This window comes from Trichechus manatus, unplaced genomic scaffold (genome assembly GCF_000243295.1).
Source record: "Trichechus manatus latirostris isolate Lorelei unplaced genomic scaffold, TriManLat1.0 scaffold00068, whole genome shotgun sequence".
Classification (NCBI taxonomy): domain Eukaryota; kingdom Metazoa; phylum Chordata; class Mammalia; order Sirenia; family Trichechidae; genus Trichechus; species Trichechus manatus.
Window position 1 is genome coordinate 3,718,630 of NW_004444004.1, and position 22,642 is coordinate 3,741,271.

General features: G+C 44.1%; 1 protein-coding gene across 10 annotated transcripts in view; it reads left to right on the forward strand.

Moving 5' to 3' along the window:
• TMEM164 (transmembrane protein 164) overlaps positions 1 to 22,642 on the forward strand; it is a 232,258-nt gene that overhangs the window by 161,658 nt on the left and 47,958 nt on the right. For all 10 annotated transcript variants that reach the window (XR_002824615.1, XM_023734467.1, XM_023734470.1 and 7 more), the window contains one exon: positions 616 to 694. Coding sequence is in view for 9 of the 10 variants with exons in the window: in XM_023734467.1 (XP_023590235.1) it covers positions 616 to 694 (79 nt within the window). In the remaining variant the exon portion in view is untranslated. The remainder of the gene's footprint in view (positions 1 to 615; positions 695 to 22,642) is intronic.

Genomic DNA, 22,642 nt, shown 5'->3' on the forward strand with positions numbered 1-22,642 from the left:
AGGAAGCTCTTTATTCTTGGATCTAGACCCTACCAGACCTAGCAATAAATTTTTTTAATCTGGAAAATGGGGATAATAAATCCTACTCCTTATGATCTTCATGTCAAATGAAAAATAAGCTTTTAAATAGTCCACCGGCTACTCACCAGGAGCAGGAAGTGACATAAGGTTGTGTTTCTCCAAGTATATTCTGCAGAATACCTTGTGTTATTAGAAGAAAGTCACTGGTTAAATAAGTTTGAGAAACATTAGGATAAACAATGTTAAGAAGTTTTCTGACTGTAGGGACTATTCAGGTCTTTAATACACCAACACACACGGTAACGCTCCAAGAGAGGGTATCTATATTATGTAACAATTCTCAAAATTTTAACCGAACCTTTCTAATGGAGCATTTTTCAAGGATCATCTCTGCAAAATACACTTTCAAAAATGCTGACCTAGGTCATAAATATATTAATTTCGTTTTCTTCTTAATAGTGAAGGGAGGTGAACTGGTGAAATGCATGGGATCACTGAAAACGTGTGTCCTAAATCTCAAGGGTGTTCAACTTCAGAACCTATTGAAATGGGTACTTCCTGCTCTGAAACACTTCTCTCTCCCCATCCTTACAGCTCCCCTTTGAACTGGAGATTTACTACATCCAGCATGTTATGCTCTACGTGGTGCCCATCTACCTGCTGTGGAAAGGAGGTAAGGCCGGCAAACCCCACCCCTAGGCCACCCCTACCCTTCTCCCTTCTGTTTTTGGAAGTCAGAACCTCTTGGGCGCCTACCAGGGATCTTGAGCTACTGTTTGCCTGGGTTTCTTCCACATGCTTCATTCCAGACACCAGGCAGTGGGAAAATGGGCATGGACTAGGCCTGCAACGAGTCTGGAGGCTTTTCAGAACTATCCTTCGTGAGTGAGCATGGTACTGCTGATTGCCTGTCATAGGGCCTTGGCTTTGAGCTCTTTGTCTGTAGTGGTGTTGGGTTTGCATGGAGCCCTCTACACTCTGCCACTCTTTTGTGCTTGTGCCATCCCCTGCCTCAGTATGCAGTATAGAGTAGAAGGAGAGAATGAAGCTGCTTAGTCCTCTCATGAGAGGGACCTTGTGCTCTTGTTCATTATAATGCTCTTCTCAGAACCAAAGATATTGAAAGGGGCAAAAGGCCCAGGGAGGGACTGGGGAATTATGGAATTGAGGGAAAAGGCAGGTGAAAGAGAAGTGACCTCCATGTAAGATAAACCATTGAAAACCTTCATTTGGTCATGAGGGAGAGACCACCAACCTGGTAGACAGAGACAGACAGGAAGCTGATCCATTTGTGACCTCACAATGACCCTTAAGTTATTCCCTCCCTCTATTGTGTAGTAGTCCCAAGGGGATGGGAGTGCCTATCCCCTTTAGGCATGTTGAGAGCCAGTCCCTCTCAATATTCTCTTTCTGAAAGACCCTCAAACTGGAAGACAGCCTCTTCTAGTCTTAGCCACTAGTTTCTCCATCTTAGATGTTGGGAATTTTCTGGGAGACCATCCTAGGCAGGATGGGTTTCATCTCTATGGCACAAAAATGGCACGGGGCACATGGACCCTTGAGCCCACTGAAGATGGTTTGGGGGTTCTACTGGGCTCGACTACTTATTGGCTTATGCGTGCTTCCTCTAACTCAGGAATTCTGGTAAATCTTCAGAACTTGTGCTATGAGATAGCCTCATGGAGCAGTCAGTCCAGGGACATGTTGGAGATGGGCACCGTTGCTCTCCAAGGAATCTACTTATCTTCAAGAGACTTGCTCCTTGTGCCCTGGTTTCTAAAGAATCTATAACTCTTTCCCATAGTCTCATCTAAATATTCTTTGAAGCTGTTTTTACCCTGTGCAGCCACGTGGGGTCTCACACTGTCAAAGAGCACTTCCTTTTAATTTGTTTAACTGTACTTCTCCACTGAGTTTTAAAGTCCGAAGTCCAATATCCAGGAGACTTGTACCATTTCTCAGCTCTGTTCCCTATGTCACAAGGAAGAAGCCTCCTAATATTCAAGTCTGGGAGATACACTCATTCTGAACTGAACCAGGCAGGCAGCTATCCCAGGGCTCTAGACCCTGACCATTCATTGTACCCAGGTTCTGAGGTACGTGTTGAAAGAACCCCTGAGTTCTGGCCAAATATGAATGGCTATTATTTAAACCTATTGGTGCTCTGAGATGACCATAAAAATCTGTCAGATAGCTGGGCTACACTGGTCTGACATGGAAAATACCAAGTAGCCCCCTCCCCCGCAACAAAAACAAACAAACAAGCTGGGAAGCCATACCCTCTAGAAATGGCTGATACCTCTGTGGTCTGTTTGGGAGAACTAACTGAGGAAGTAAAGATAAATTCCAAGTAAGTCTTCATTCTAATTTATTTCCTACTGTTAGTGATTCTTTCCTCTCTCCTCTGGTCCCTGGCCCTGAGAAGAGGATATAATAATAGTAACAATAATAATGATCATAGTAAATATCAATGACTACTTTTTATTGAGTGTTACCTGTGTAACAGGTAAGATACTGTGCTTGGCATGTTTAGTCTATTATCTCATTACAAATAGCCTTGGTCATCCTCCTTTTACGGAGGAGAAAATCAAGGCTCAGAAATGTTAGTTACCTTGCTCACAGCCATAAGTAGCAAAGCCAGAATTCGAAACTCATCTGAGATTCCCTCCAAAACTGGTACTCTTTCCCATATACCACGTTGTCCTAAAGGACGGATACTGGTCTCCTAACTGCATCAGACTGAGAGTTCCAACCCTCCCCCTCCCCATTCAGCCACCCATTCAACACATATTTGATGTGAACACCTTCAATGTCAAGCATTTGTACTAGGGAATCGAAGATGAGTGAGTCAGGCACAGTCCTTCCACAGGGAGTCTATTGGAGAAGACAGGCAGTTGTAATACGGCATGGTAAGTGCTACAGAGGGTATTGCGGAAGCGTAATATGATTTCTGAAGCCTAGTCCACCTTCTTCATCATCTCTGGGAAGATAATTTTATCTTCTTCGAGCAGATCCTACTGGTAGCCCCATTCGCTAACTGATGAGGTGAGAGATATGATGCTTTGTTATTGCTAATAACCCCTAGGCACCCTAGCTCAGTGAGGATTCTGCTTCAAGACACGTGGAATGATTTCCCTGAGCAGATCTTTGAGTCCAGGCCCTGGGGCAAGCATCCCAGTGCCCCCCAGGACTTGATGGGCTCCATGAGGCCATGGCTATTTTTCCAGCTCTTTGCTACCATCTACTGTTCACTTGAGGAGAACTGTTACAATTTAGAGAAAAATCTGGATTTCCTAAGGTTTGCTTTGTCTTGCATCCTGGGCGTAGGACGCAGGCCTTGCAGAGGGGAAGTGGATCTGGAATGAGCAGTGGGAAGATTATTCCTCTGTAAACCAAGAAACTGAAGGTTTGGGGCTTCTGTTCCCTAGAAGTCTCTTATAATTTTCTAGAAACAAATGACTCAGTAGTTTTTACCTAAGGCAAGATAGCTCTCCTATAGATACTTCCCTTGCCCAGAAATCCTGTGTTCCTGGAAGGCAAGGTCCTGCTTGAGCACATAGTGCCTCTTAGTCTGTGGTTTGGGGCCAGGTGGGTGGAGCTTGATGGGAATCTCATTCCTCATTCCTGCAGGCCTTAGGCACCACCTCAGTTCTCAGGGCGTCTCTTGGCCATACTGCTCTTTTCTTCCTCCAGCCTGGTGCTTTTCTCTGCTTTCTTTCGTTCCAACTTATTGCCTTTGGTCCCCTGGGACTATATTTCTTATAAACAACTCTCCCTCACTACCAGCTCTTGACAGAACGCAAAGTCCTTCTTCTCTTTGCCTGAAGCTCCCTCTAATGGAGGCTGCTCTGTCTACCCTGTCCCATATGCCTCCCAGCTCCCCACTGTTTCTTCCAGACCGTTATTTCATCTCTACCTTATGTGAACATGCTCTCCCTTTTACCATTCTCTCTGCCCCCTTTTTCATCACAACCATCACCTAACCTGTTGGTCGCTTCCCCCACATTCCTAAAAGTCTTTGACTCATGGCTTGTAATATTTCCATTACAACTCCAGCCAGCATCTTTAGAGACTTCTGATGAGAACCCTCATCCCACCCCAGCCTCTTAAGTTTTGAGCTTCTTAATTGCAGTGACTTTTACATCCCATTCTCATCAACCACCCACCCCTGGGCATTGTCTTCCCTTAAAACTCTTTGATAGCATAAGCCTCTACGTTCCTTTCTTTGACCCAAATCTCTACTCCCTTCACCTTCCTTTCTTCCCAGTCAATTTACGCCACCATGACCAATTACTAGAACTTTCCTCTTAGACCAGCTCCTGAAAGTGTTTCACCCCTTTGTCTCTTTAGCCAGGATCAGTGTTCAGTCCCTTTTCAGTGTGCCCTTTCTTGTCCAAATGGAGAAAATATCTTAAGTCATTAGGATTGGGGCCACTAAAATTTTAATTGGGACCACTCAATTATAATTGTGTTCTCAATACCATTGGTCAATTATTTTCTCTTTGGTCAGCCCCCACTTACATTGCCTGCAGAAGTCCTATTCTAAACTTTTACTGCCCTCCTCAAACTTTCTGTCCTCTCCACTTCAATAGCTGCTCCCCACACCCAAATGACTGAGAAAATTGAGGTTTTCAGTCAAGATTCCCTCAACTATTTCTCTTCGCTTCTACAAGCTTCTTTACCCATACTCTGCTAACATTCCTCCTTCCCATCCTGGAGGAAGTGGTGTCCCTCCTATCCATAACCAATCACAACCCTATGTGGTTACCTCCCATCCCTTCTACCTTTTCTGGAACTTTATTCCATCAATTAGCCACTTGTTCACTTGGATTTTCAACCCCTTCTTCACTACTGGCTGCTGCTTTTCAGCTAATAAAGATGTCCAAGTAAAAAAACTTTCTCTCAACCCCACACAAATCCTATCTTTCCTCTCCCCTTCACATCTAAGCATATTTAAAGAATAGTCTAAACAAGTATTTCCTAGACTTCAGTTTTTCAGCCATGACAATTTTTGCCATATCCATGTAAACCATCTGTATTATTATCTATGCAGTAACCCGTTACCAATTGCCATCGAGTAGATTCCGACTCATAGTGACCCTACGGCACAGAGTAGAGCTGCCCATAGGGTTTCCAAGGAGAGACTGGTGGATTCGAACTGCTGACCTTTTGGTTAGCAGCCCTAGCTCTTAACCACTGCGCCACCAGGGCTCCAATATATTTCCTTAATTCTACTGACTTTTTTTAAACTACAATATGTTTGTTTTTAAGATAAACTTTGTAATATCCATAAAATCATGGGTTTGATGTACTGGTTGTATATTTTAATACCTCTTAAATACATAACTGTTAAAAATGAAATGTTCATCTGTTTACCATCTGAAATCACCTCATGAATAGTACATAACTTTGGGAGACACTTGTCTATATTTGATGAGTCCATCTTCTCATTCACCCTTTATTCCTCAGAGCATTACAATCTGACATCTACCCCCTGCCCACTTCTTCACAGAAACAGCACTTCTAAAGATTGCCAGCAAAGTCCATATGACCAAATCTAATGACCGTCTCTCAGTCCTTATCCTACCAGAACTTTCTGCTGTGTTTGATACTGTTAATCATTCCTTTATGGAATGCTCTGCTCTGTGAGCTTCCAAAATCTCCCTCTCTCATGCCATGCCTACCTCTCTGGCCATACCTTCCCAAGTTCCGTTTATGAATTTTTTTTCCTCTGCCCTGTGAGATGTTGATTTTCCCAGAGTTCTGTTTTAGGCTCACCTCTCACTCTAATACTCCCAGCGTGGTCTCATGTACCTTCACGGTGTCAACTACCAGTCCATATAGTGATGCCTACCAAATCCCTATCTGCAGCCTAGACTTTTTTAATGATACCCATTGTCATATAGTTTACTCACCATCTCCACCTGAATGTCCCAAGGACACCACAAACTCAACCTCTCCATGCTGAACCCATTTTCTTCCCTATGAGCCCTGTTTCTCTTCCTTTGATTCCTGACAAATGGCACCACCCGGTTACCCCAGCTAGACTCTGGGAATCAACCCTACCCCCTACATCCAATTCATCCATTCATCTAACACATATTAGCAAGTGCCTTCTTCTGCCAGGCTCTGCACTAGCCACTGGGGATGCCTAGATGAGCAAATAATCAGACACCATCCCTCTTCTCATAGAACTTCCAGTCCGTTAATCAAATAATAACACAGCTGAATGTGTAGTTACAACTGAGATGAGTACTCTAAAGGAAAGGAACATGGTTTTAATAGAGATTATAACACAACAAGATGACTAGTCTGGGAGTTTTGGGGAGAGTCCCCTGAGGAAGTGACGTTTAAGCTGAGATCTGAAGGATGAGTAGGAGTTTATTAGGCAAGCTTAAGATTAGAGGAGGTGAAGCCTTCCAGACAGACAAAGCAACAGTGCTGGCGAAAACAAGGGGTGAGTGGAATAAAATCAGGCCCAAGGGGCAGGCAGGGATCAGATGTGGAGGGCTCGATCGGCCTGTTCGCTGTTAATTGTCGTCCAGTCAGCTCTGACTCCTGGCAAAACTCATGACTCAACGAAACGTTGCCAGGTCCTGCACCATCTTTATGATCATTGGTATGTTTGTGTCCATTGTTGCAGCTATAATGTCAATCCATCTCACTGAGGATTTCCCTCCTTTTCACTGACTTTTTACTTTACCAAACATGAAGCCCTTTTCTAGCGTGTGGTTTTTCCTGATGTCATGTCTAACGTAAGTGAGCCAAGTCTCACCATCCTCACTTCTAAGGAGCATTCTGGTTGTATTTCTGATTTGTTCTTCTAGCAGTCCACAGTGTATTCAGTATCCTTTGCCAATACCACAATTTGAATGCATCCTTTATTCTAAGAGCTATGGGAAGCTAGGAGCCCTGGTGGTGCAGTGGTTAAGTGCTTAGCTGCTAACCGAAAGGTTGGCGGTTTGAATCCTCCAGCCACTCTTTGGGAGAAAGATGTGACAGTCTGCCTCCACAAAGATTTACAGCTTTGGAAACCCTATGGGGCAGTTCTATTGTGTCCTATAGGGTCGCTATGAGTCGGAATGGACTTGATGACAACAGGTAGTGGTAAAGCAGTGAACAAAACATCCAAACCTCCTGCCTCTGTGGAGCCTACATGGGAGTGGGGGGCAAGTTCTGCTCTGTCCGATAGGGTTGCTATGAGTCAGAATCCACTCAGTGGCAATGGGTTTGGTTTTTTTGGGTGTGGAAGCTAGTGAAGGTTTTAAGAAGAGGCATGACATCAGACTGTTTTACCTATTATATAATTTATTTAGATAGTTCAAGATTTAAAATACCCAGTCCCCTCTACAACTATACAGCAACCACCATTTTTGTTTCTTGACTATCATTCCAGAGTTTCTTTTTGTATATACTGTATAAAGTGAAACCTGTGAGAGCTGGAACAACGGGACTGCCTTGTTTTTCCGGGTCTCGCAAGTTTTCCACCTTTGACAAGGTGCCGTCATACCACTTTTTTTTTTCTATCACTCGTTTAGTGGAAAATATTTGAGTTTTTCTTCTCTGACAGGTTTCCGCCTTACACAGGTTCCCCCTTTTGCAAATTTAATTGAATAAGTAAATAAAACTATTTTCTTATTTTCCCCTTCTTAAAGCAAACATCCAAAAATAAGCATGCTATAAAACTATTCTGTTGTTGTTATTATTTTGTTTATCAGTATTTCTTAGGAAGCTTTCCATTAAGCCCATAGAAAGCTTCCTTATTGTTTTCCATAGCACCGTAGTATTCCTTATATGGATGATAAAGTACAATAATAAAAATGGCAAGGCTTTATATGATGCTAGTGTGTGCCGGACACTGTTTTAAGCTTTTCACAAGTATGAGCTAATTTAATCTTACAGCAACCCTGTTAGGTACTACTATTATATCCATTTTACAGATGAGGAAACTGATGCTCAGATAGAAAGTGGCAGGCCCAGGATTTGAACCTAAGTAGTGGTTAAGTGCTATGGCTGTTAACCAAAGGGTCGGCAGTTTGAATCCACCAGCTACTCCTTGGAAACCCTATGGGGCAGTTCTACTCTGTCCTTATAGGGTCGCTATGAGTCAGAATTGACTAGACAGCAACAGGTTTGGTTTTTTTGGTTTTAGTATGGCTCCAGGTTCTTGTTCTTAGTTATAACACAATGCTGCAACACTATGCCATAATTTATTTAGTCCCCTATTGATGGAAATTTACTTTGTTTCAAATCTTTCAAGAATATAAATAACACTGCACTGAATAACCTTGTACATATGCCATTTTGCATGTGTGCAAGTATATCTATAGGATACATTCCTCTAAGTGTAATTGTTGAATCAAAGCCTATATGCATCCTCTCCCTACCATCTCTAGAGCCACTACCTTGGTCCAAGCCTTACCTCAACTATGATAATTGGCTCTCTGTGTCCCTGCCCCAAGCCTTCCTACCCCCTACACACAGCCCATCCCTTCAGCTTCCAAAGCTATTTCTGAACTCCAAATAGGATCATTTGTTGTTGTTATTGTTAAAAGTACTGTTGAGTAGATTTTTGACTTATTGACCACATGTGACAGAGTAGAACTGCCCACATGTGACAGAGTAGGGTTTCCTAGGCTGTAATCTTTACGGAAGCAGATCTCCAAGTCTTTCTCCTGCAGAGCCACTGGGTGGGTTAGAACCACCAACCTTTTGGTTAGCAGTCAAGTGCTTAACCTTTGTGCTTCCAGGGCTCCTTAAATAGGATCATAAACCCATTGTTGTCCGGTCAATTCTGACTCATAGGGACTCTACAGGACAGAGTAGAACTACCCCATAGGGTTTCCTAGGCTGTAATGTTTAGGGAAGCAGACTGCCACATCTTTCTCCTGTGGAGCAGCTGGTGGGTTTGAACCGCCAACCTTTCAGCAGCTGAGCACCACCAGGGCTCCTTAAGTAGGATCATAGCACTTCCTTATTTGGAAACCTTCAGTGGCTCCCCATTGTTCTCTGTGCTCACTGCGCAAAAGACTGCATAACCTGGCTCTTGCCCCCTTTAACCTCATCTCTTACCACTCCCTTCCTTGTACTTTCCACTCCGGTGTTACTAAAATCCTTAGGGTTCCCTGAGTATACCATGCAATTTCCATGCCTCTGTGCCTTTAAAAATGCTATGACTTTTTTTTTCATAATAGTGTCCTGTCATCTGAATTTATTTTTGTCTGTTCTGTGACATTCTTTTGTGTGTGTGTGTGTGTGTGTGTGCTTTAGATGAAGGTTTACAGAGTGAATTAATTTCTCATTAAACAATGCACATATTGTTTTGTAACATTGGTTGCCAACCCCACAAGATGTCAACACTCTTCCCTTCTCGACCTTGCATTCCCCATTATCAGCTTTCCTGTCCCCTCCTGCCTTCTAGTCCTTGTCCCTGGGCTGGTGTGCCCCTTTAGTCTCGTTTTTTTTTTATGAGCCTGTCTAATCTTTGGCTGAAGGGTGAATCTCAGGAGTGACTTCATTACTGAGCTAAAAGGGTGTCCGGGGTCATATTCTCGGGGTTTCTCCAGTCTGTCAGGCCAGTAAGTCTGGTCTTTTTTTGTGAGTTAGAAATCTTTTCTACATTTTTGTCCAGCTCTGTCTGGGACCCTCTGTTGTGATCCCTGTCAGAGCAGTCAGTGGTGGTAGCTGGGTACCATCTAGTTGTGCTGGACTCAGTCTGGTGGAGGCTGTGGAAAAATGCTGTGACTTCTCCTGGGAATGCCCTTCTCCAACTTGTAGACTTAGAAAACGTTCATTTTTTAAAACTCACCTCAGTAGTCACTTTCTCCAGGAAGCCATCTATAACTGTTCCACTGCCACTCTGTCCAGGTCACTGCAGTGCAGGTATCTGTTTGTCTGTCTCCCTGAGGACAGGAACATTTCTTTTATCCTTAGTACTCAGGGGCTGAATGAATGAATGAATGACCCTTTACTTCAGGGGCATAGTCATACATTGTACATTCACATATCCTGTTATACATGTTGGAGACTCTGGGTATTGCAAATGGTTAAGCGCTGGACTACTAACTGAAAGGTTGGTGGTTCAGATCCATCCAAAGGTGTCTTGGAAGAAAGGTCTGCTGATCGACTTCCGAAAGATCACAGCCCTATGGAGCACAGTTCTACTCTGAAATACATGGGGTGTCCATGAGTTGGAATCGATGCAATGGCAACGTTTTTTTTTTTTTGTTGTTTGTTTGTTTTTTTGGTTTATTATGCGTATCGAGGCCAGTGGTGGTTCAATGGTAGGATTCTTGCCTTCCATGCAGGAGACCCAGATTTGATTCCTAGCCAACACACCTCATGTGCAGCTAGCACCCATCTGTCATTGGAGGCTTACAGGTTGCTATGATGCTGAACAGGTTTCAGCAGAGCTTCCAGACTAAATGGGCTGGGAAGAAAGGCCTGACAGTCTGCTTCTGACAATCAGCCAGTAAAAACCCTATGCATCACAGTGGTTCGATCTGCAGCCAATCATGGGCATCAGACAGCCTTTTCGTTTCATTGGGGCATGGGGTCGCCATGAGTTGGGAGCCAGCTGGACAGCAGCTAACAACAACATTATACATATTGCTAATAATACAAGCTAACATTTATTGTGCACTTTCTGTGGACTAGACACTGGGTAGGTGGTTTACATGCGTAATCTTGATCTCATTTAATCCTCACAATATCCACTAGCCTCATGGGAGTGTATAACCCAGGGCTCATGAGCTTGGAAGGGGAAAGAATCATGTCTTCATTTGTGTTAACTCTAAGTGAAATTTAGTAATTCCTTTAATTATGAATGTAGATAACAAACCACTGCTAAATTAGCAGTACTTAGATGTTGTCATTAATATAAATCACAGATAGTTTCCTGTCATATTATAGCTGTTGCAGATATCTCAAAATATCATTCACATTCACTAACTCAAAATTTAAATACAGATTTGTTTTTTGAAGTTTTTTGGTAACTGTGTCAAGATAATTTTGTAATCTTGTATATTTTATATACTTAAAAACTTTATTCTGAGAAGGGGCCTGTATACTTCCCCAAATTACCCAAAGGGGCACATGGTACTGCAAAGGTTAGGATCCCCTGCACTTGCATCTAAACTGGCATTTAAAAGCAGGCAGGCAGGCATCACCACCACAATGTGTTGCTGCACCATGCAGTCTCTGGAGCCAGACAGACTGTGGGTTCAAGTCCAGGTTCTGCCACTTGCTAGCTTAGTTCTGCTGCTTGAGCTAGTGCTTTAACTTCTCTGAGTCTCAGTTTTCTTGCTTGTGAAATGGGGATAATAACAGTACCTACCTCATAGGGTGTGTGAGGATTCAATGAGCTAATATATGTAAAGTATATAGAACAGTGCCTGGCATGTAGTAAGTACTATATATTGTTTTTTCTATTAGTAGTATTATTTTTATTATTATTGTTGTCGTTAGGTGCTGTTGAGTCAATTTCGACTCATAGTGACCCCATATGACAGAGTAGAACTGCCTCATGAGATTTTCTTGCCTGTAATCTTTATGGAAGCAGACCTCCAGGCCTTTCTTCCACAGAGCCACTGGGTGGGTTCAAACCACCAGCCTTTCAGTTAGCAGCCAAGCACTTAACCATTTGTGCCACCAGGGCCACTGTTATACTGCCTCTCCTTAATTACATGCCTGTCTTCTAACTCTATTGTGAGCTCTCTGAGGTCAGGGATTGTGCCTTGTTCAATTCTAAGGCCACAGAACCTGGCACATAGTGAGTGCTCAAGAAATGTTTCTCAATGGATTTAACATTGCTGACATTCCCTCCTTTTACACATCCATTTCTCCTTTGGGCTCCATGACACCCTTCTCTCCTGGTTCTCCTTGGGCTCCTTTGTTCTGCCCTCCCCATAGACCTTGGTGTTCCCCGTTGATAGATCTAACAGCAGGTTCAAGAAGCACCACAAGTACTTCAAAATGAACATGTCTCCAATCAAACTCCTCATTGTTATACCTCTTCTCCCAGCCTGATCCTCTTCCTTTTCCTCTCTTTCCTGTCTTGGTTATTGGCTTCATCATCCATCAAGTGCCAAAGCCAAAGATCTGGGCAACATCTTGGACCCCTTCTTCTGCTTCATCCCTTACACCTAATCAGCTTGGAAGTTCTGACAATTCAGATTTTCAAATAGCTTACAAATTTGGCTCTTCCACTCTATTTTCACCACCCCGTACTAGCCCATCGAGCCCTGGTGGCGTAGTGGTTAAGAGCTATGGCTGCTAACCAAAAGGTCAGCAGTTCGAATCCACCAGCCAATTCTTGGAAACCCTATAGGGCAGTTCACTGTCCTGTAGGGTCACTATGAGTCGGAATTGACTTGACGGCAATGGGTTTGGTTTTGATTTTTGGTCCTTGCCCAGCCTCTCAGCTTCTATTACCGGGACTATTTTCTTTTTCATCTCCCTGCCCCCTGATCGCCCCTTCCCACCCAGTCTGTTCTCCGCACAGTCTCCAGAATGATCCTTCTTAAAGAAAGAGCAAATCTGATCAGGTTTTGCTCTACTGCTTAAAAATTCTGTGGGATAGGATGAAAACCAAATCCTTTACATGGCATTCAAAACCATTTACAGTTTGACCCTTTCCTATCTCTTTGGCCTCATTTCCCACCACTTACACTCCAGCCTCCATTACTTTACATTCTAAATTAACAAATCTGCCGACAGATTTGTCCAGCATGCCCCCTTCTATGCCCACGCACACACTAGCCTATACCTGGAACCTGATGGCCTCCATGTCCTCTTTTATGAGCTAGCTCAAGGGTGTTACCTCCTCTCTGGAGCCATCTGTGACTTCACTAGGCAATCTAAGGCACATTTTCCTTAATGTTCTTCTTAGACTTTTCACATGCCTTGAGTATACCAACTGCCGTAGCTGTTTATCTGTTTCACCACTAGGTGGCAGTAGTCATGTCTTTTCATCTTTTCAGGAGATAAAGAGATGCTGTTGGTAAGATGGAAAGTTCTCTTGGCTGTGGGAGTGAGGAAGAGGGAAAAGTCTATGAGGCCACAGGGTTCTGGCCTGGGTGACTGGGTGGAATAGGATGCCACTAACAGAGAGAGTGCAGAGAAGGGATTTAGAGAAGAAGATGATTTTACTTGAATTTGAGGTGCTTTCTGGCATGTCAGAGCCCTGGTGGTACAGTGGTTAAGAACTATGGCTGCTAACCAAAAGATAAGCAGTTCGAGTCCATCAGCCGCTCCTTGGAAACCCTATGGGGGCAGTTCTACTCTTCCCTATAGGGTCACTATGAGTCGAAATAAACTCCACGGCAATGGGTTCGGTTTGGTTTGTCTGGCATACCCAGGTTGAGATTCCACTAGTCAGTTTGATGGAATATAGTGGAGGTTGGAACTTTGTAAACGGTTAGTGATACAGAAGATATAGAAAGTGAGGGATGTTTCAGGTTCAGGACACAGTTTTGGTAATTTGGCCACACACTTTCTTCCCCTTAGGTTTCTGACCAAGGACAGGTAACGCAAGGAGCAATAGCAGAATGGGAAACAGAGTGCCACTTTATTATTGGCTGAGCAGGCACCCAGTACCTCCAAAGCAGGGCTTCTCTGCCAAGCTGGACTAGAGCTTGCAGCCTTGGTCTCAACACCTAAGTGAGCTTCCTATCCTGTAACCTGAGAATGTAAGATGGCGGGATCTGCAGAGCAGGCCTAATCTTGTCTCCCACTGACTCAGAGGCAGTGAGAAGCTAGAGCAGAGAGGGAGGTAAGCAGGCCTGGTTTCCCAGAGAGAGAGGTTCTACTCCGATGTGCACGATGAAGAGTTCGTGCTGCCCAGTGTGAAGCTAGACTGCCTGGTTTCAAATCCTGATTTCGTCACTTTCTAGCTATGTGATTTTGGCCAAGTTCTTTAACTTCTCTGTGCTTCCATGTCCTCATCTGTAAAATAAGAAAAGTGGTGCAAATGGTTAACTCACTCGGCTGCTAACCAGAAGATTGGAGGTTGCAGTCTACCCAGAGGCACCTTGGAAGAAAGACCTGGCAATCTACTTCCAAAAAAAGTAGCCACTGAAAACCCTGTGGAGTACAATTCTACTCTGACATACATGAGGTTGCCATGAGTTGGAATTAGTACTTCCTGATAGGATTATAATGAGCATTAAATGAGTTAATATATGTAAAGCTCTTATAATAGTGCCTGACACATAGTTTAGTTAGTTCGGCCAGACAAGTCCTTTGCTATTATTAGTATGTTGTTTGCTTGCTAATGTACCATGACCCTGCCCACTACTGAAATGTGGTCTGAGCAGTTTCTCGGCCTCTGAGCAGTCCCTTCCTTTAGAGGTCTTCATCCTTTGGAGAGGAACTAGTGAGGGGGAAGGTGGAGTGTGGGGAGAGAGGGGTGAAGAGTTTCTGCTCATCACAAGGGAGTTAAGGGCACTAGTGTGAGAGTTCAAGTGATTGGTGATGGGGTTCAAGCTGGTAAAGAAGGAAGCGAGGCTAGGAGAGAGCTGAGGAACAAGGAGGAAATCCATGGGGGAGGTAAGAGGGATCAAGGGATCAGAGGTCACGAGGAGGGCTGTGGGCACATGCATAGTAGGAATAATGATGTGTAAGCTTAAATTCAGGGAGGTGGTGGTGACATGATCCTGAGGTGGGGCAGTTTAGGGTGATGACAAGAGCCAGGATGTGGGTGAGGTGGAGTAGAGGTGCAGACCAAGGTAAGAAGGTTCAAGAAGCCAGGAGATTAGTGTGCTGTGAAGGTCATCCACTTGGGTGTTGAAATCACCAAGAATGCTGGCAGAGAAGGGTGTGAAAAGGAAGACCATAAGCAAGTGATGCCAATCTGGTATGAGTCTGATAGTGACCTGGAGGACAATGGGTGACAGTGACAAGGAAAAGGAGCTGAGTCTTGAAAGAAGGAGAAGGGGAAAGAGTGAACATTTAGAAGCAATAATGGAGGTCTAGAAGAATCTTCAATTCCCCTTACCCTTCCAAAAAAAAGCTTGCTGTAGAAATTGTTGTTAGTTGCCATTGAGTCAGCTCCTACTCATGACAATCTCATGTACAACAGAACAAAAAGTTGCCTGATTCTGCACCATCTTCACAATTGTTGATATGCTCATGTCGTTGTTGTGGCCACTGTGTATTTTGAGTTCCTTTCAACCTAGGGGGCTCATTTTCCAGCACTATATCATACAATATTTTCTTGTGATCCACAGGGTTTTTCTTGGCTAATTTTTGGAAGTAGGTTGCCAGGCCTTTCTTTCTAGTCCATCCTAGTCTGGAAGCTCTGCCGAAACCTGTCCAACATTGCTGACCCTGCTCGTATTTGAAATACCAGAGGCATAGCTTCCAGCATGACAGCAGCATGCAAGCCACCCCAGTACAACAAACTGACAGATGTGTGGTGGTGCTGTAAGAATAGAGGAATGAAAAAGAACAGCCTCTACTTAGTCAGCAGGAGAAGAACTGTCCTCGGGGGAGAGCTAGGTCTCATTAGGGCAAGGGGGTGGAAGGAACATTCTTTGAAAAGGTGGCAGGTCTAGAATGATTTGTTGATGGTTGGACCAGGTTTCCAGAGGTTCTAGTGGGATAGGTTTGGAAGGAAGTCGGGTCTGGGTGTAGGAGAGCTTCATGCATAGCTCTAGGACCACGGCTTGGTCCTAGCCTGCAGGCCAGTGAAGCAACTCTGTATCTCCCCTCTGACGACCACCCTTTCTTCATCTCCGTGATTTTTTTTTTAAGGTGGTTTATTGTGGTTCTTTTATTAGGCAGGGGTTCTTAACCTGGGCCCCACAAATAGGATTTAAGAGGTTCATTAACCTGGGCCCACAAATAGGATTTAAGAGGTTCATTAACTTGGGTGAGGGAAAAAAATCACATCGTTATTTTCACTAACCTCCAGCTGAAACGTAGCATATGAACGTAGGTAGACAATCACCAGTGGTATTAGCTATACCTGCAACTTTGGCGTCAATAGCAATCACAGATGGCTTCATATCATGTTACAGTAGTTGCGGACATCTCAGGACACTGTTTTTGGGACTGCTTTGAAATTATGGTAGTTATTAGACCCATTGCTAGATTGTATTACTAAGTGCATTAATAAAGAAACATAATTATTATATTGCAAATTTGCTTGAATATATTTTTAAAAATTTTATTGTGTTTTAGGTAAAAGTTTACAGTGCAAATTAATTTATCATTTGAAAATTTATACACAAATTGTTTTGTAGCATTGGTTGCAGTCCCCACAATGTGTCAGCAGTCTCCCCCTTTCCCTTTACACCCTGGGTTCCCTGTGTCCATTCATCCAGGTTTCCTGTCCCGTCCTGCCTTGTCGTCTTTGCTTTTGGCCAGGTGTTGCTCATTTGGTCTCATACACTTGATTAAACTAAGAAGCATGTTCCTCACGTGTGTTATTGTTTGTTTTGTAGACCTGTCTGATCTTTGGCTGAAAGGTGGACTACGGGAGTAGCTTCATTTTTTAATTAGCAGGGTGTCCGGGGGCCATAGTCTCAGGGGTTCCTCCAGTCTCTGTCAGACCAGTAAGTCTGGTCTTTTTTTGTGAGTTAGAATTTTGTTCTACATTTTTCTCCTGCTCTATGCAGCACCCTCTATTGTGATCCCTGTCAGAGCAGTCAGTGGTGATACTGGGCACCATCTAGTTGTACTGGACTCAGTCTGGTGGAGGCCGTGGTAGTTGTGGTCCATTAGTCCTTTGGACTAATCTTTCCCTTGTGTTGTTAGTTTTCTTCATTCTCCCTTGCTCCAAATAGGATGGGATGAACATATGTATCTTAGATGGCCACTTGCAAGCTTTTAACACCCCAGTTGCTACTCAGCAAAGTAAGATGTACAACATTTTCTTTATGAACTATGTTATGCCGGTTGACCTAGATGTCCCCCAAGACCATGGTCCGCAGCCCTCAGCCCCAGTAACTCAGTCCCTCAAGGTGTTTGGATGTGTATAGGAAGCTTCTATGGCTTTGCCTTGGTCAAGTTGTGTTGACTTCCCCTGTATTGTGTACTGTCTTTCCCTATATTGTGTGTTGTGTTTCCCTTCACCAAAGTTAACACTTATCTACTATCTAGTTAGTGATTGCTTAAATATTTTGATAACTGTATTTTAATATAAGTGGCTTCCTTTGTAATGCTGTGCCTTTTATTTTATGCACTTAAAATATTCTGAGAAAGGGTTCATCAGTCTCCCAGGCTGCCACAGGGGTCCCTGCCTGGCACCAGCAAGATTAAGAAGCCCTGCATCAAGGCTGCTTAGAAACCCCCTCTCTGTTTCACTAGAGGGTGCTCTTGTTTCAGAATTGGTGACCAGTGGAACTCTCAGGCTTGATTCAGGCAGAGAAGGTTGTTTTGAAGTAGAGGCAATTCAGATGTCCTTTGGGGACATTTCAGGAAGCTGGGGTGTACAGACCCCACTGGCATTAAGTGGGCAAGCCACTTCTCTCTTGAGTGGATGTTAAACTTATGCCCTGGAGGATGAGGATTGGAACTCAGCTCCTGTGCTAGTTTATAGGAACAGTTAAAGCCGCAGCACTCCAGCCGGTAACAGCTAGAAGGCTAGTCCCAAGCTCCTACTGATTTCAGGGTCCATGTTGGCCTCCTGTTTCTCCTCCCCCAAGGTTGGCCCATTGCCCCTCCTGTCTAGCTAGCTTTAGGATATTGTGAAAGTTCTCCTATTCCACTGGCTTCCAAGTTCTACTTTACAGGTAAAGAGAGGGCCAGGGGAAGTATAAAGAACTCAGATAAATTCTGAAGTCTCCTGGGGGAGTGGGTAGTGGGTGAGAGAGGAACTGGGGAACTTGAAAAATCGGCTAAGGGCTGAGCCTTGAGCAAGAGGGTAGGCTAGTTAGTTTCTGAATATGATTAGAATTGTCCTTGCTGAGGCGGAGTAATTGGGGCTCAGGAATGCTTTGTAAGGGCAGAGGATTAAGTCAGGTATTTTCTGCTTTAATTTTATCAGCTTCCAGGAGACACTGCCCCTCACACTTGGCCAGATTACTGGCCCCTTTACTGGTAGACTTTCCTCTAGATATGTCTTCTGGCTCTCCAATTCCCCCTAAGCCTGTGTTTCTTTTTGGCGGAACGTCAGGATGGGTGTAGGAGAGCTTCATGGTCAAAGGATGCCTGTGTCAGTATCACCTGAGTCGCCTGTTATTAGTGGAGATTCCAGGGCCCACCCAGACCTCCTGGATCCAAGTCTCTGAGGCAGGGCTCAGGAATCTGCATTTTCACAAGTTTCCCACCAGTACCAGTACCAGTTGCCGTGGTGTTGATTCCAACTCATGGCAACCCCATGTGTGTCAGAGTAGAACTGTGCTCCATAGTGTTTTCAGTGGCTGATTTCTCAGAAGTAAATTGCCGGGCCTTTCTTCCAAGGCATCTCTGGGTGAACTCGAACCTTTAAGCTTTTGGTTAGCAGCTGAACGTGTTAACCGTTTGCACCGCCCAGGGTCTCCTACGAGTTCCCTAGACCAGTGGGTTTCTAAGTGTGTTTCCTGGACCAGCAGCATCAGCACCACCTGGGAACTGGATAGAAATGCAAATTCTTGGGCCCCACCCCAGACCTACTGAAGCAGAAATTCTAGGGATGTGGTCCAGCAATCTGTGTTCCAGCAAATACATCATAATGATATAAGTTCGAGAGCCATCATTGCCTCACGTGATCAAAAAGTTGGATCATTTAAAACTTTTGTTTTAAAAGCTCACCAGAGATCCAGGTAATACTAATCACAAACCATACGTGAGGTACAATGGTGTGTTGTGTTTCGATAGCACTTTTTTCCAAAGTATCCTCGTGTTCCTTTCGCTTTCTTATGCATACAGTGCTCACGCAAGGATAGGGAGGGCCTGGGATTTTCCCATGAGAGGAATACTGATGCTTAGAGACCTTTTGATCCACACAGAAGGCCATACAGCAACTTGGTAAGAGTAGAAGCTAGGACCAGGTCCACCTGTTTGATTCTTTGCCAGCTCAGGGTCCTCACCCTGGTGTGCTATGGGCAGAGGGCTGACTCTCTGATCCTCATGGATGGAGGGCCTTTAACCCTTTGGTGACTCAATTATTTTCTGTTTTGAATTTTTTGTTGACACCATGTGTTTTCATTAATGAAAGCATGCTGAATCATTGAGTGTTGTTGAATTTTCGGTAGGTACTATGGATTTTTTTTTCTTGCCCCCTCCTACAAGCCTACCCTTTGTGTCCCTTGATACATATGATGTACTTACTGTTAATTCTACCCCAGAGTTCCCACCGGGGTCTCCTGGTACATATGTGTAACAAATAAAATTTTTTTTAATTTATATTTTTCCTATCAAAAATTCAGACACCCCATACAATACCCTGTAAAAACAGTAATTTGAGGCACACACTTATTTCTTCGGTTTCAAACAGTCATAAAGGCCCCTGCCTTGCAGCAGCACGTGCTGTCAAATGGTACAGCAGCTTCCCAGAAGACCCAGAGGCTGAAAAAGTTCACGGTCACTATATGCACCACCAGGCACATAAGAGTTAAGTTGCCTTAGCCACAGACTGTGTGGCCAGACCACCCCTACTAGGCACTTCAAGGGTGAAGCCTGGCTTGGGTGGGCTCTCCAGCACCTTAGGACGTTGATAAGATGGACCCTTCCGTATGGATACCCAACCCAGGACATTTTCCACTTCCTTTTACAGTAAACAGACTATGGTTCATTTGGTAAAATGCCTGGATGAAGGGAAACCTGACTTGAGCCTGCAGTCAGTGACTGAGAACGGCAGATCCAATATCAGTGATCCTCTTGGGGTTGTGCCATGCAGAGATATATCTTCTGGGCAACTGAGGCTTGCACAAGCTAGAAATGGCACCATCTCATTTAGAGGACACCAAAGATGGAAATGAGTTCATTGGTGGTTCAGTGGTAGAATTCTCATCTTCCACGCAGGAGACCTGGGTTCGATTCCTGGCCAATGCGCCTCACGCGCGATCGCCACCCACCTGTCAGTGGAGGCTTACGTGTTGCTGTGATGCTGAACAGGTTTCAGCAGAGCTTCCAGACTAAGACGGACTAGGAAGAAAGGCCTAGCGATCTACTTCCGAAAATCAGCCAATGAAAATGCAGTGGTCCAAACAGTATTTCATTCCATTGTACGTGGGGTCACCATGAGTCAGGGGCCAACTCAAGGGCAGTTAACAACAGCAATGAAGATGTAATGGCATTGTGTCAGGAACTAAACCTGTTATTCTCTTCCCTGTCTCCAAACCTGCTCTTTCTCCAGTGTTTCCCATTCCAGTGAGTGGTACCACCACCCACCCATTATCCAAGCCAGAAATCTGAAGATAGTCATTGGCCCTTCATTATTCATTATCCCCCACATCCAATCAGTGACCAAATCCTGTCAATTTGACCTCCTGCTTGTTTCTCAAATCAATTTCCAGTATTCCTGCTTTGGTTCAGATCAGATCATCCCTTACTTGGCCCTGTTGCAACAGCCTCCTCCCTGGTCTCCCTGCCTCTAATCTCAACCTATCTCAATCTGCAACCAGAGTGCAAGCTCTAGCCCTTGCTATTCAAAGTGTGGTTCGAGGACCAGCAGCATCAGAATCATCTGGGAACTAGTTAGAAGTGCAGAATCTCAGGCCCTCATCCCAGACCTACTGTGTCAGAAGCTACATTTTAATCAGATCCCAAGGTGATTTGAATGTACATTAAAGTTTGAGAAGCACTGGGCTAGAGCACGATTCTGACCACGTCGCTGCCCTGTTGAAAAACTTCAGTGCTTCTCATTGCCCTTAGAATAAAATCTGAACTCTCTAACGTAGCAAACAGAATTCTTCATGAACTTGCCCTCACCCTCATCTCCTGCCATTTCCTCTCTTCCACATGATGGTCCAATGATATTGAACTATATAAAGTTCTGAACCTACTGGGATACTCACTTTGTCATTCTTTCAACAAGTATTTATTGAGCCCCTACTTTGTGTCAGGCACTGTTCTGGTGCCTGGGGATAAAACAGTGAACAAAACATAAAACAGGATATTTATCCTTGCTCTTTTGGAACTTAAACACTCTTGTCAGAGGAGACAGACATACAGTAACTAAATAAGTAAAATATATAAATCAGATGATGTTAAGTGCCATAGAAAATGAAATAAAGCAGGGAACGGCGATAGTAAGGGTCCCTGGGTGACATGAACGATTTGCGCTTAACTGTTAACCTAAAGGTTGACTATTAACCACTCAGAAGCACCACGGAAGAAAGGCCTGGCAATCTGCTTCTGTAAAGATTTCAGCCAAGAAAATTCTATGGAATAGTCCTACTCTGTAACACGTGGAGTTGCCATGAGTTGGAATTGACTCGACGGCAGCAAGTTTTTTCATTTTTTTAGGGAGATAGTGCTGCTGAGTGGGTGGAAAAGCCTGCAATTTCCAATGAGAGGGCCTTTTTTAAAAGGAAAGTCTCACTAGAAATGTGACATTTGAGCAAAGGCTTGCAGGCAAGGAAGGAAGCTGTTGGAATCTGGGGGATGAGTGTGCCCAGCAGAGGAAGTAGGAACAAGTGCAAAGGCACTGAAATGGGAGTGCTCCTAGAATATTCTAACAACAGCAAGTAGGCCGATGTGGCTGGAGCTTGTGAACGAAGGGGAGAGTACTAGGAGATGAGGTCAGAGAGGTAATATAGGTGAGGGACAGATCATGTATAGGGCAATGTAGACCATTGTAAGGACATGGCATTGTATTCTTAGTGAGTCAGGAAGCCGTTGGAGGATTTTGAGCAGCAATGACATGATCTGCCTTAAATTTTTAACAGTCACCCAGTTTCTATTTTAAGATTATACTGTAGAGGTGGAAGAGTAGAAGTAGGGAGACCGGTCAGTGATGTTTGAAATAATCCAGGAGGGAGATGATGGTGGCATGGAACAGTAGCGGTGAAAAGTCAGGATTTGCTGATGGTCGGGTGTGGGATGTGAGAGAAAGAAGGGAGTAAAGGATGACTGTAAGGTTTTTGACACCAGTAACTTAAAAGGATGGCCATTTACTGAGATAAGAAGGACTAGTAGAAGAAGGAGTTTTGTACTTGTTTATTGCCTTTTTGGGGAGGTAGGAGGAGTGCTGTCTCAGTTAACTATTTTTGTGTGATCCATTGACATTATCTTAATAGATAAAGATAACTTAAATTCAGTTATCTATTTAAGCCAAAACTTGTGGCTTAAAACAATGATTTATTATTTTTCAGAATTATGTGGGCTGACTGGGTCATTGTTTTGCTGGTCTTGCCTGGGCTCAGCTGGGACAGCTGGGATGGCTGGGCTTGTCTATCCATGTGCTCTTTCATTCTGGGCTTCTTCATGGCATGGGAGTTTCAGGGCAGTGTTCCAAGAGGGCAAGCCCTGATGCATAAGTGCTTATCAGGCCTCTGATTGTATCTCTTTTGCTGATGTCCCATTGGCCAAATCAAGTTACGTGGCTGAGCCATGGTGTCACATGGCCAAATCAGTGTGGGAGCGGAATGTATAAGGTGTGGATACTGGGAGGGTGTGATTCATTTGGAGCCATTACTGTAAAGATCCACCACAAAGAGCCAACATCAGAAGTTTGGTTCAAGATTGAGATGTC